At 39.1% G+C, this 14,529-nt stretch overlaps 3 protein-coding genes across 13 annotated transcripts in view; 1 reads left to right on the top strand and 2 right to left on the bottom strand.

Annotated features, from left to right (window-relative positions):
• LOC120426541 (semaphorin-1A) overlaps positions 1-9,986 on the bottom strand; it is a 308,507-nt gene extending 298,521 nt beyond the window's left edge. For 2 of the 8 annotated variants that reach the window (XM_052707282.1, XM_052707281.1), the window contains exon 1: positions 9,573-9,986. The gene's annotated coding sequence lies outside the window, so the exon portion shown is untranslated. Of the gene's footprint in view, positions 1-8,270 lie in introns of all 8 variants that reach the window. The other 6 variants (XM_052707279.1, XM_052707280.1, XM_052707285.1 and 3 more) reach the window with 4 other exon arrangements.
• Positions 9,987-10,304: 318 nt separating this feature from the next.
• The window catches only part of LOC120414693 (uncharacterized), a 52,848-nt gene continuing 48,623 nt past the window's right edge, over positions 10,305-14,529 (top strand). The window contains exon 1 of the mRNA XM_052707288.1: positions 10,305-10,587. Coding sequence (XP_052563248.1) covers positions 10,573-10,587 — 15 coding nt within the window. The 5' untranslated portion in view covers positions 10,305-10,572. The remainder of the gene's footprint in view (positions 10,588-14,529) is intronic.
• Positions 11,895-14,529, bottom strand: part of LOC120414689 (uncharacterized) — a 36,866-nt gene continuing 34,231 nt past the window's right edge. For all 4 annotated transcript variants that reach the window (XM_039575977.2, XM_039575978.2, XM_039575976.2 and 1 more), the window contains exon 6: positions 11,895-12,846. In XM_039575977.2, coding sequence (XP_039431911.1) covers positions 12,155-12,846 — 692 coding nt within the window. In that variant the 3' untranslated portion in view covers positions 11,895-12,154. The remainder of the gene's footprint in view (positions 12,847-14,529) is intronic.

The following is a 14,529-nucleotide window of genomic DNA, read 5'->3' on the forward strand; positions in this document are numbered from 1 at the left end:
AGATTTTCTCTGTGAGATTTTGTGTAGCCCCTTCAAGAACGTGCATTTGAACAATGTAATGCCTTATTATTAAAAAGGAATTTTGTTATTAATAGACGGAACAGATATAATAGACAGATAGATAGGTAGATGGATAGATTTTGAATGTTAAAAAAATATTTTATTTGCGAAAAAAAAATTTTTTTTGATCACTTTACTTTTAAAATAGTTTACAATTAGATAATTTTCCTAATTTCAATAATTGCCCAATTTTTTCAAGTCCAGAGAAAAAATAACTTATGAGAAATTGGACGAGCTTTTCGGTAAAAATAGTTTACCAAAAACCACAAAAAACTATTTTTTCAACATTTTTATTTTACCTTTAAATTAAACTTTTAAACTAAAAAATTGAAAAATCTCATAAAAGTGGAGTGCTTTTTTCTTTGAGTGTATTTTTTTCGGTAAGCCCGTCAAATTTCCTACAAGTTTGAAGTTTGTCTTTGACCACTTTTTGATACGATGCAATGGCTTCGAGATACAACAATATTTAAATTACAAAATACAAAAATATCTAAAACACTTACGCCCTTCTCAAATGTCATTATCGAGTGTAACTGGCTCCATATACACAAAAATGGCTTTTATAGGCCTAGGATAACATGTCTACAAAGTTTCATTGAAATCGGAGAGGGTCGAGAAAAAAGTACCTAAAAAAATCCTGTTTTGGGCTGGAATTGCTCTATTGTGATAGAAATATTGTCTGAATCTTCCATGTGAACTATCGTTGAATAGGTTTTTTGTCAGACCTTGCCGATTAGCCAGAAATATTGAAGGTCTGCGAACCCTATCAAAAGAAATGAGTAATAAAGTTGATTTGTTAAACATTTTAAGGGGAAAATAAGCTTTTACTGAATGTATTGACTATATGAATGTGAGGAAGGCACCAACCACCGAAAGGTGGATTAAGTAAGGTTTTTTTAAAGGAGAGACATACCATCTTACATTTTTCGTGAGTCTTTTATTACATCTTGGGCTATTTTCTCAAAAATTTTGAACGAAATAAAATCGTGACATCACCCAAAAATAAACTTTTAAACTAAAAAATTGAAAAATCTCATAGAAGTGGCGTGCATTTTTCTTTCAGTGTATTTTTTTCATAAAGTCCGTCCAATGTCCTACAAGTTTGTCTTTGACCACTTTTTGATACGCAGCAACGGCTTCGAGATACAGTAATTTTTATATTTTATTTAAATAACTTACGCCCTTCTCAAATGTTATTTTCGAGTACAGTTGGCTCCATATACACAGAAAAAAAAGTGATGGTAATATTCATCAGGAAATGGTGACAGATTTTGTGTCAAAAAAAATGATTAATTTTACCTCAGAAAATGATGAATTTTCATCAGTTTTTGATGAATATTCATCATGTTCACAATTTTACACATTTTGTAATGTAATGTGACTCAAAAAAGAGGTAATATTCAATATGCCAAATTTTCAACATTCCAAATTCAACTTTTTTTTCTGCGTACACAAAAATGGCTTATATAGGCCTAGGATAACATGTCTACAAAGTTTCATTGCAATCGGAGAGGGTCGGGTACAATAGTACCAGAAAAAATTGATTTGAGGTGGAATTACTTTTTATCACTTTACTTTTGAAAAAGTTCACGTATAGATAATTTTTCATTTTTTACTGATTGCCCGATTTTTAAGATCCAGAGAGAAAGTTCGTAGTGAGAAAGTGGCAGGTTTTTTGAAGTAGCTATAACTTGTAAACAGTACTTTTATTTAAAAATATATATAAAGTTTTTTAAATTATTAAAAAAAACATGTTTTTAAACTAGATTCATTGTTGAGAAAATGTCTTTTTTCAGTCCTCTAAAATATATCCAAAAAATAAAAAAAATAGAAAGAAGTAATTTTTTTATCTTTAATTAATTTAATTTAATTTAATTTCCGAAAAGTCATTAACGTCATGATTCGAATTCCCGGACACTTCAACTTGTTTTATCAATTATTTTGATACACCCAAAACTGGCAGCGCTAGTCCGAGAGAATGATGGTCTCGAGTCGAGAGAATAGTGGTACCATTCACGGACGCAGAGAACACAGCTCGAGATGGGCGATAGAACTATTCATCCGTCAAACAAAAAACCAAAAGTGTCGACAACGGGAATCGAACCAGAGACCTTTGACAAACCAATCCAATGACTTAGCTGCCTCGGCCACCACAGCTTGGTGACCATGGAGAAGTCAGAAGTCGATGTATGACACTTGTTGGAGATTTATTGATTCAACTAACGAATGAACTCATTTGTTATGATGGTGTGAGTTGGTACCATTATTCTATCGATTTTGGCACTGAGCCCTCAATAAATTTTGAGAGAACGATTATCTCGATTCTGAATTTTGGGTGTATATGTTCGCATTATGAATGTCAAAACTGTGTTATTTGATGAATTCTAACATCAACTTTCATTTAAAGTTTGTTGGAACGCTGTAGTTAATGCCAAAACAATAAAATAAAATAAAATTACAAGTTTACCAAAAATGCGAAACATTTCAACGGAAATATTTCATAGGCGTCCGAAGCACCGGGAAGGCAAAGCAGAAATTTATGTTTTTGATTTTCTTAAATTCTAGCCATTTTTTATATAAACTATCGATTGTTTTGATGTTAACAGCTTATTTGAGACCTAAAGAATGCCATTCACTAACATTTCAGTCCAAATTTGTGCGATTTATAAGCAAAATCGAGTGTCCGGAATTCGAAGCAAAAGTGTCCGGATTTCGAATCAGCTTTTTCCAGTGTCCGGGATTCGAAGCACAACAAGTCATTTTAATTTTCAAATTCTGATGAAAAATTGTTAGAAAAGACATATTTTGCATGCATTCTCTTAAAACTGACTGTTTATACTAAATCCTGATGATATTTCTACATTTCCAACTTATTACATGATTTTTTGCCAGCTATAACAAAAATAATATGGTACTAAGTGTCCGGATTTCGAATCATTACGTTATTCAAGAAGTATCGTAATCGGAAATTTGATATTTACCAAACTAAAAATGATCTTACTATTTAGTATTCATATACCGACAAATTTATGAAGCAAAATCATAACCATGCCTCGACTTTACCCCCTCAAAAAATACCTGAACTCAACCAACCATCGCACATCATCCCGCGTGCACATGAACCCACCATACTGTTCATCCACCCGATCCAGAGCAGCATCAGTGGCATTCCACTGTGCGAAGCTGCTACAACTGCTTCTGGAAGGATTTATGCGATATGACGAGCGAAAGCTCCTGGTACACTACCAAGAGACTCGTTAACTATTGTTATGGTCCCCCTCCTGGCCGGGCTTAGCCATGGCTGGCTGACTAGCCCTGGAAGCTCTCCCATATCTGCAGCAACGTGGTTGAACTGGGAGGTGGCAGCAGCTGGGAGTTGCCACCACCACCAGAGACCGACTGCGAAAGAATAGGGGACGGACGGATTTTGGGGGGCTTTTGAATGACGCGGGTTAGTTGGTGCCTTGGCCTGGGTTGTGACAGCAGCGCCGTACTGGATTAATGTCACCTTGAAGGAATTGAATGGGAGGTAACACTGGTTCGCAGGAAAGTTGCGCCGGTCTCAGGTTGTTGGTCAACTTAATTCAACTCTACAGTAGGAGCAATGATTTTTTTTCTGTCGAGCTGTGTAACAGTCTAAGGGATAAACGGAGGTTGTGTACAGCATACAGGGAATGCATGAATCTGGCCCAGGCCTGAGGATAGCAAAAAAGATAGTTGAAGCCACCCTTGGGGAAGACGCCGACGAGAAATGTGGATTTGCCATTTAAAGTCACTTCAAGGGCGTTGTTCTGCTGGAACTCCAAAGCTTTCGGGGAGTTTCACTGAACGTGTTGGGACTCCTGCCAACTCTCGGTGAGTTTATTTTCCACAAAGAAACTGCTTTTCAGCTGCGAGCGAGCTCCTTCTCGTGTCCTGCTTTTTAATGTATTCCTTTTCATTCTTCAGCCCAAGCCATGGCTTGCGTTTTTCCCTCCCTGGCAAACAGTCTGGCACCGTGTCCGCCGTATTTACCTTGATGTATATGAATTAATTTCGTGGCCAAACAGATGCTGACAGAGCTTAAAATACAGCTCCAGCACAGATGGTCATCCCATCAAAGTTTGCACCGAGGAGGCGCCGCCCTGTAAACGTTGATGAATTTTCCGAAATTAAACTCGCCATGAATTATGCAAATGCAGGTTGGAATATAATTTATTTTTATTTTTCAGCGAAGGCGGTGGGTGTAACTTTCCACGATAAGAAGCAGTGCGCTTTCGTGGACTTTGGAAAGGTTAATGTACTGCGAAAAAGAAAACTTCTCCGTTACAGAGATACCCTGCGAGCAGCAGGTCGTGAGTGATGGATGATTTCACTTCAAATTAAGTTTAAAACAAAAATTAGAAATTAATAAAACCCGAAGTATTTTACTGATGGAAGTACCTTTCAAAAGCCTGACAAATTTTAATGTTTGATGAATCGTTGATTATTCAGCTGTTTTAAATAGTTGAGTTGTTGAGTTGTTGAGTTGTTGAGTTGTTGAGTTGTTGAGTTGTTGAGTTGTTGAGTTGTTGAGTTGTTGAGTTGTTGAGTTGTTGAGTTGTTGAGTTGTTGAGTTGTTGAGTTGTTGAGTTGTTGAGTTGTTGAGTTGTTGAGTTGTTGAGTTGTTGAGTTGTTGAGTTGTTGAGTTGTTGAGTTGTTGAGTTGTTGAGTTGTTGAGTTGTTGAGTTGTTGAGTTGTTGAGTTGTTGAGTTGTTGAGTTGTTGAGTTGTTGAGTTGTTGAGTTGTTGAGTTGTTGAGTTGTTGAGTTGTTGAGTTGTTGAGTTGTTGAGTTGTTGAGTTGTTGAGTTGTTGAGTTGTTGAGTTGTTGAGTTGTTGAGTTGTTGAGTTGTTGAGTTGTTGAGTTGTTGAGTTGTTGAGTTGTTGAATTGTTGAGTTGTTGAGTTGTTGAGTTGATAAATTGTTGAGTTGTTGAGTTACTAAGTTTTGAGTTACAATGTTGTCTTCTTTGTTATAAGTTACAGAGAATCACACAATTTATTTTCAGCACAACACCTGATGAAAATCCCTCCAAAATCCCTCGGTACACAACCAAAGTGTGGATCAACTTTTACAAACTTTTTAAAGGTTCATTAGCGTGTTGAATTCAAAGAATTTTTCTCCTACCACCGTTTCGGCAAAAATAAGCCATTTTTTTGCCCAAGTGAAATGCTTCACTCTGTTTTTCGAGTAAACCTATTACGAGCGGGAAATTTACGCTTTTTCCATGAAGGGGAAACAAGCTTCGCTGACATTGAACCTCCACCCACCACCATCCGCCGGTGAGTCAACCCTTCTATAACTTAATTATTTTCCACTTTGTAATCATCGCCGGCGACACCAGCCTGAAATTTCGGGGAAAAGAAATTTCCTCTGCTTTCTTCCAGCATCCGAACGCGGTAGATTTATGCCGAACTGGAGCCGCGTTGGAATAACAATGAGCTTGCCTCTTGCCGTGGCCACACCTGGTCGAGAATAGTGGGGAATCCGTGTCTCCTTCGACGTGCTAAACCGAAGACCTGTAAAAGCTTGTTTAGATTTGAGCGATTTCAGCGATCTTCAAGCAGTTTGTTTGAAACTAAGTCTACGAGTTTAGTGCGCTAACTGACAAGGCAACTATGCATCTAATTTCCGCAAGTGTTTTTTCTTGTTTTGGATTTCCAATAATCACCAACTCCACCCTAATCAACAACAACGGCCCACGCGATTACCGTTAAGAAGGTGAAGATTTTCTTGCCACTCTCTGGCGTTGCTGTTGCTGCTGCTGCTGCCATTCATAAATTATGCTACACAAACCGGACACACACAGCCAGACACACCCTGCAGGGCCATATGTAGGGCCAACGAGACGGGGCCTTATGTCATACAATGCGTGCGTAGGTTGGTCCGCCGGTATTATAGGTCCTACCACTCTCTACTCTACTTCTCTGCTACGCTACCGTGTTGCGATGTTGTTGATGTACAGTGTGCTTTGTGGCTTACGCCAACTGTTCTAACAACCGGTTAAATCATTTCGAAAACCGCACACTCAAGTGGCTTTGTGAGGGCGGAATTTAGAGAGCATTGTTATGAAATATAGCCTTTAAATAGTTTTTTAAATGCTCATGAAACCCTATTTATATAAGTATTTCTTTAAAAAATCGTCAGTTGTGTGCTAACTTGTGACAACGACCATTTAGTACTTTTCGAGAAAATTGATTTTTAAAGTTTGTTGGTAAATAATTTCAAAACTAAGAATGATAGAGCCAAACTTTATGAAGCAATCGGTTCGTATATTATCGCCTAACAAACGCTCAAAGTTTCAACTAATTTGGTTACACCAGTTAAAAGATACAGTAAATAATGTAAACAAAAATCTGAAAAGCACGTGTCACAAGTGTGTTTCAAAAGTAAAATTGTACTACGTGTCACAAGTGTGCACAGAATTCCCATACAAACTTAAATAAGCTCAAATCAATGGTTTAATCGATTTAATTAGTATATTTTTACAAACAAAAGGTTGCATTGCCTTTAGAAAGTATGTGTGTACATAAATTTGTGAAAAACAAGAAAAATTTTCCACATTTTCCAACAACATGTATGACGTGTCACAAGTGTGAACAATCATTTTGATGATAAATTGGTCTATGTCACAAGTGTGTATTGCGATATCCGGGAAACGGAAGCGAGTTTCCAAAATCGGGTTTAAGCATCTTGTAGTGTTTGTTAAATATAGCAAAACGTCATCATTAACTCATTTTCGACCAAAATGGTCTACGTCACAAGATAGCACACAGCTGACGAAATGCGAAAAACAGCTAAGACATCATTTTTTTAATTTTATTCAAGGACAAATTCTCACATGTTTGGCAGGTTACGGTTCCAGATCTATTTCAGTCCAATTTGCTGTTTTACACTATTTGAACAAATAATTTGCATAACTTTTAATTGAGACTTGCTTGTTTACTAAGTTATTAATCACCCGACTTCAGTTGAAAACGACTTTTCGATGCTGTTATCGAACTTTAGGACCCCCTGACATAATATAAAATTGTCGTCCCTTTTAACCCTTTCAGGCCTAATGGATCATATATGACCCAGCATTTCCAAAACTAGCCTTAATTTTCGTATGGTCATAAGAATCATTTTTCTACCATTAACTAAAACAATATCTTTTTTTTTGAAAATGCAGGCCTTAAAGTGTCTTGAGCCTATTTTTTTAGATACCGTAAACTGGAATCAATCGGGACACATGGGACGAATTGAGACAGCAGTTTTATCTATGTTGGAGCACAATATTTTTATTTTTCTGGTTGGTTTCGGTTAGAATAGACTCAGACCAACAAAATGTGTACATTCCTTTCCACATTTAAACGCTTTAAGTGTTCTAAAATTTGCTGTCTTTATTCAGACTAAAGTCCCGATTCGCCCAGATTACGATATTTGTTTCAATTTGATAGATCAGAAAATTTAACAATTTTTTAATATTTATCAATTGGACCATTAGTTGCTGAAATATTGACACTACAAAAAGGTGGGCCAACTTTTTTGCTGTTTCCTATAATTCTCAGCAACCAGAGGTCATATCTGGAGATACTCTTTTAAAAATAAAAATAAAAACTGATTTTTAAGTTAAAGTCCAACTTTTACTGAATATATTTGGAAAACAGCGCACTTGTCAACATTTATGTAAAATACTGATTAAATACTCATGTCAAAAAATCAATTTGAGTAAAATTTATATTTACCAAAAAAAATGTTCAAAAATCGCAATTCGACAACACAATTTTTGTCTGTTGTTTATAGCTCAAAGGCAGGTTCCTGTCTTTTGAAACAGAGTTTAAATATTTAAAAAATTGAAAATACATATGTTAAGTATATATTTTTGTGAAAAAAAATTACATAAAAATGACTAAAAAAATCGTGTTTCTTTTTTTTTATAAATCTCATCAAAACTTATAACTTTGCCGACGACACAAAATCGATCACAAAACTCCTCCTAAAAACACAGGGATTCGAATATTTACGTACCATTTTTGAATGGACTGCTGACAAAACTGTATGGAGCGTTGTATGGGTGAAACAGTGAGTAACACAACATGGCTTCTTTGGTCATAGAGAAGGCCACTACAAAGTTTGAGCCAAATTTAAAAAAATACAACAATAATTTTGTAATTTTATCATTAGACCCAATGTATGTGTACTATTTTTACCTTTTTGATCTCCTACTTTGCAATAATCACCAATCGACTAAGCTTCTTTGATTCGTCTCTCAATAATCCACACACGAATCCTCAAGCAAACACTTTTCAGCGATATTCGGCAAGAATTAAATTTCCCGAGCTCACTTTTGCAGGCTCATCGTAATCGCCCTTTGTGCGCGAAGAATCAATCACCCGCAAATTTGTGCCGAATCACACTCGCTGTCGATCACCACTCACACAATCTCACACACTGCTTCCGCAATTTTCCGATGAGGCAATTTTCTTCCTTTTTTATGCTTCTTCAAAAGTATGCATGCACCCGACTCGTATCGACCTTCTCCTTTCTTCGCTTGCTTTCACTATCATTAATCACAGAACTTTTGTCGCATACTCTGACTCTTCTTCTGCTTCTTTCTTCCTCATCAGCACTGCCGATGCCTTATCTCGAACTTCTTAGATTCCTCTCTCCTTCACTATCTTTTCTGTTTTGTTATTCTCTCTTCCTTCGGCTCTTTCCTTCTTTGCCTTTATTGCTCTGCAGATACGCACTACTCCTCTCTCTCTTTGCACAGCTCTCTTCGCGCTGTAAGCGTAGTAAATATTGATTTTTTTCTTGTTTTTTCCTCTCTCTCCTTGTACGCTCGATATTTACATTCTATCCAGTACAAGTAGGGGGACACGGCACAAGACCTCGCGGGACTCTATATGTAAATTCCTGTTGGACTTTCATCTATCTCAAGAGCCACTTTCTTTGATGCACTTGAAGCACTACTCGCGAAAAGAGCCCCCCTGAAGTCTCAATAGCCCAATGGCGTGTACTTTGGATGCACTCTGGGAAAATCCGGAAGTCGAGAGGAGGAGGCTTTTTACGCAATCTCCGGCCAAAAGAAGGCTTTGCCCTTGCAGGTTCCCATTTTTAGCACACTGGACACCTCTGATTGGCACTGCTGGACACTCTGGAGTCCACCCGTTCGTCCGTCCGGAAGATCTGGGTCGCTGGAGTTCTGGAAGGGCCGACTCTCAGGATGACATCCTAGGAACTCTGGATCATACACACACACGTACACGCCACGGAACACACCGAAAACCGAAAAACTCACAAAACACACATAAAAACGACACACAGACGACGGGAGGTCACGCGCGACGACGGAAGCAACGGGGTTCCCGTGGTAGATAGATTCCGGACTTTGACGGATCCGGTACGGAGCTAACCCTCAGCAGTGCAGTTTCCACATCACTGACTCGCGGCACTCTGGCGACACACAAACCCCCGTTAAACCCAATTGGGCAGGATCCCTGGGAACCTACGGTGAGTATTCCGAACGGATGTTCCGGGACGGCCGGCGCGCGCTATGGTCACCCAGAACTCTTTAGTTCCTCGCACGGGTAGACATTTTGAATATTACACAAAATCCGCAGCGCTAGACGACGACGACGACGACAACGGTGATGGCGAGGAGCGTAATAACATTGTACTTCGGATGATGCTACTCTCTCACTATGGCTTTGGGATTCTGAAATCTTGTCTGGACTCTACCCGTGCCAGACACGCTCTCCGGTTCTATGTTGCGTTTTCACAAAATCGATAAATTTATGCTCACATTCTCTCTTCCGCAGCTGCTCGACAGTGTTGCCAGATCCAGTCCAGTTCCAGCGTAATATGTTAAACTCAAAACTATCTTAAATTGTTCTAATAAACGATAGGATCCATCCATTACAACCCGTTTACAACGCTACCTCACTTCAAGAAGTCTCTAACATTAACTTCTAATTCAAAACGATCAATCGCCAAACCGGTCTCACTTCTCTACGGCAAGCCAAACTGGCACCCGTGCTCGCCACCATACAAAGCATAAACAGAGTTTGCGTGTTTTGATGCTGCATTCTCTTTGTTCACGCTCGCTCGCTCTCTCCCTCTCGCCGCTCTCCACTATCTTCCTACTAGCACTGTCAACGCGTTTGACCGGTAAACGATAAGTTCAAAAACGCCCAAATTTATTATCGTGCCATGTGTGACCGAAATATCGTTTGGAACTCTTCTGTCAGGCTAGTAAAAATTGTACGGAGTTGAACTAACGAAAGTAGTTTGTCAAGCCGTTCGACACCAAGTAAAGTGGTAGTTAATTGAATTAAGGTGACTAAAACCGAAAAGTGGTCATTCGTTTGGAGGCGCGTGTTTATGTTTACGCTGTGGACAGTTGAGAGAGGGCGTTCGGCGCGGAAGTGTGAGTGTGATTGAGTTGTGCTGGAACCAGTTGGCGGAATCTGGAAAAGGACACGATGGAAGCGGACTTGAAGCTTGAAGTCAATGGGTTGTTGGGAGGTTAATGCAAATATTGTTTGAAGTTTATGTTCCTCGACTCTGACCAAAGTCGATTTCATGATGGCCAGAATGGATCAAGGAACAACAGCATGACCGTCAATTGACATATCTTTCAATTCCATGAAGTTTGATATGTCGGATGATAGGGTTTCTCTCATATTCCGGAAGTGTCCCCAAGGGGCCACCGGTAACCGGTTCCAGATTGGATGGCTCAGTGAACAACGGCATTACCAAAGATGGACATATCTTTCAATTTCATGGAGTTTGATGTGCAACATGATGGGTTTTCACCAAAAAGGTCAAGTTGGCCGTTTATCGGATACCCGGGAACCGGTTCCAGGTTACCCGGAAGTGGCAACTAACACTCCAGTGTGATTCAGGCAATCGTGTATTATGTTTTTAGTATGTTTTATTGATCAATTTCAACTATCATGAGAGTTTTAGTATCACATATATATGAAAAACAGTAAAACATGAACTTTTCGGATGTCCCGGATTTCCGGAACCGGTATGTCACCTGGCCCTGATATTAATATTTGTGGTCAAAGTACAGGTAAATACCTGTCGAATGCAACCCGGAGCATCCTAATTGGTTGAAATTTGCCGGAGATACAGGTCGTCAAAGTTGGAGTCAAAAAAAAAGGTCCTTTTTCGGTTGTAGCCCATTCCTGGTGGCCACAGTGACCAAATCCGGTTTTCCAGGTCGGTTTCGGAAAGGGGACGTTCTAAGCTTTCATTTGTGACCAAAAGAACCGGAATCGGTCAAAAACTGGATTTTTGACGATTTTTTAAAGTTTGGGGTCGAAAAGGATGTTGTTTTTTTAATACCAAGGGAAGGTAAGAGCTATAAACATTCTTTGATACTGCAACAAACGCAACGTTGAAAGGCAGAACGTTGCGCCGTCATCATCGTCTGCTTGACATCGGACATTTAACATTGTCGGGCTAGCAAATCTTTGAAAAATCGAACTAATCCAACGTTTTGTTCGCCACTGAATCATGTTTTTAGCTTAAGAGTAACGGTATATAGAATAGTTCAAAACGGCTTACAACTTTTAAAGAAACCAAAATCTCTTGAACCCTATCTTTTGATTTGCATGAAGATCTATTGTCTGTTGTGCAACAATCACTATCAAAAACTACTTTTATCTAAACGCTCGTTTTCAGCCAGTAAGCTAATAATTCCCCTTCCCTAGTTTTAAGAAAATAATTAGCTGTTAGGAAACAGTCTGTTCAAGACGAAGATAAATAAATAAATTAAAATAGTTCTAGTTGATAGTTCTGTGATATTATGCAAAAAAACATAATTTTCAATGTTTAATCAGTAATACTTTATTATCTAAGAAATTGGCACTTTCTTGCTTTAGCTACCTGAATGAACTATTAAACAAATAACAATAAAATGATATGTACAGCATTAAGTTTATGTATAAAAATCAATGTTTAATAAGCGGAATCAAAAAATATCCTCCACCTCAACATAAGCTGCTCTGCGCTTCTTTAGATTCCACGGTACAACTGTATATCTCTGGCACTGGAAAGTGACTTAAGTAGCATGGCTCTTCCATTACGATCTAATACTGTCTTTTGATTTAAGTTTCTCCTTATCCTTGGCCTCTTTCTCCTTCTCCTTCAAATTAGAAGACGAGTGTCCTCTAATCAGCTGCAAATTAAGTGGTGGAAGCGCCGTTCGAATGTTCTTCAACCGTTTGCTCTTCTCGACCTGCTTGAGCGGTCCCGGTGTAATCGCCGAGCTGGAAACCGACATCGGTCCCACCTCGTCCAGATCCTTGCTGCTCCGATCGGCACTGTTCACGATCATGTCCGACTTGCGGTAATATCTCGGCATCGAGTAGTCTTCCTTGACGGTGGAAATTCCCGCCGTCTGTATCGAGTACAGACTGACCGATTCGCGGTACTTTTCCACCGTCGGAGTCTCCAAGTAGTTCTTGGGTAGATTGGAGAACGAAATGGCCGGCACTTCCGGAGTCATGCTGATGGCGTTGTAATTGCTTGCCGAAGAAATGGTGAAAATGTCATTTTCACTGGCGGGTCGAGTTGAAAAGTATGGCTGTTCGGCCTGCAGATGCGAAAGGTTCTTGTTGATCACCCCCGTCGAGCCGGCGAACGACGCTGACGCCTCGATCAGGTTCCGCGGGGGACGCAGCACCACTTCGTCAATGTCGTCGTTGGTTTCCTCCACAATCTCCGGAATAATGCGACTGCCGAATCGAGTCGGGCGGAGCTCGCTTTGGGATCCTGAGGAATGGTAAATTAAATATTTTGTTGAATCTTAGATTATGCCAATATCATCTTCATCTATTGCAACTATGTTTGTATAAGTTTAGTATGCATATTGTTCGAGGCAAGTTAGCAATGTGTAAAACTACTAAAAGGTAACTATCCTAATCTATTTTTAAGCATGTTGCTTTTTGTGGTAGTATTTTTGGAAAACAGCGAGAAAACTTTTTGTTATATATATGAAAAATGACGAAAATTGCCATTTTTTGAACCACCCTAGCAAGATGTAGGTCACCCTAATGGCCAAACAAAAAAATACGGGTCTAATTATTTTGGCCGAGGAACCCCCAGAAAAATTTTGAGCCCGATTGGAGAACTTTTTTTTCGGTTTAGGCTCTTTTCAAATGGAATTGCTGTAAATATATAGAGATTTTTTTTAAATCCCATAGAGTTATCTACGTGCGCATGTATTGCGTAAACGTACACGAAAAAGATTGAGGTTAAATTTTGTACCGACCAGCAAAACAAATGGTGTGCAAGTGTGCGTGAGCGCGGGCTTAGATAACTCTATAGAGGGCGTCGCTATTTTTAGACCACGTTTTCCACTTTTTCTCCATCGAAACCGACTACTTTACCGACCTCATTTTGCTGATCGAAGAGATAGGAAGCCGTCTATTTTTAGACGATGACTCAGCACTTTTCCACTCTTGCACTTAAAAGAACCAGATGGCAGCACGATGTAACGCCACGTCCCTATGACATTCACGGAGGAGACGTAAATGGCTTTATCCATAAAGTACGTCACGCTAAAATCGGCCAAACTCAACCCAATTATGAGTCATCTCTGCGATACGGCTTAACGCAGTAGGCCTGGCCGCTTTAACGCTTGTGATGTTTCAATGCCTTTCAATGCAATGGCGCACTACAAATGTTAATAAATGACAAGAAGAGTGCTAGGCGTCATCTAACCTAAGGCACTCTCCAGGATCCCTTCGAAACATTGACTGCGCTAGGGTCTGATTAGATTAGATTAGATTAGATTAGACCTCCTAGACCTACCGTCATTTATACATAACGACTCAGAATCACCAGCTGAGCATATGTATGTGTGTTTGACTGCATGTAGACATGTGTACCGAATCAATGTCACTGGCTCGTCACTGACTGAGCCGATTTTGACCGTATTGGCCTCATTCGATTTGTCCTGGGGCCTCATTAGTCCCTATTGAAATTTTGCTGCATATAAATTTCACAATTTGCAAAAAAAGGGTGTTTTTGCATGAAAACCTGCCATATTATATATTTTTAGAAAGGTTCTTAAATTACCTTTCTTGTGGATTAAGAATTTTCAAGAATTACCAACCACCTGAAGGTGGATATACTATTTGAAGTACTTTTCTAAACTTCATAATATTAACTAGGGTCTTGTGGGACCCTAAGACGGATCGAATGAGACCAAATGGTTCAAATCGGTTCAGCCAGTCCGGAGATAATCGTGTGCATATTTTTCTGTGCACGGACTTACAGACATACACACGGACAGACATTTGTTCAGAATTTGATTCTGAGTCGATAGGTATACGTGAAGGTGGGTCTACGAGGTCGAATAAAGAAGTTCATTTTTCGTGTGATTTTAAAGGCTTTCCTAATTAAGGTGAGGAAGGCAAAAAGAAGCTTGACTGATGGTGTTTTTACTTATGA

Source organism: Culex pipiens, chromosome 2, assembly GCF_016801865.2.
Source record: "Culex pipiens pallens isolate TS chromosome 2, TS_CPP_V2, whole genome shotgun sequence".
NCBI classification, from domain to species: domain Eukaryota; kingdom Metazoa; phylum Arthropoda; class Insecta; order Diptera; family Culicidae; genus Culex; species Culex pipiens.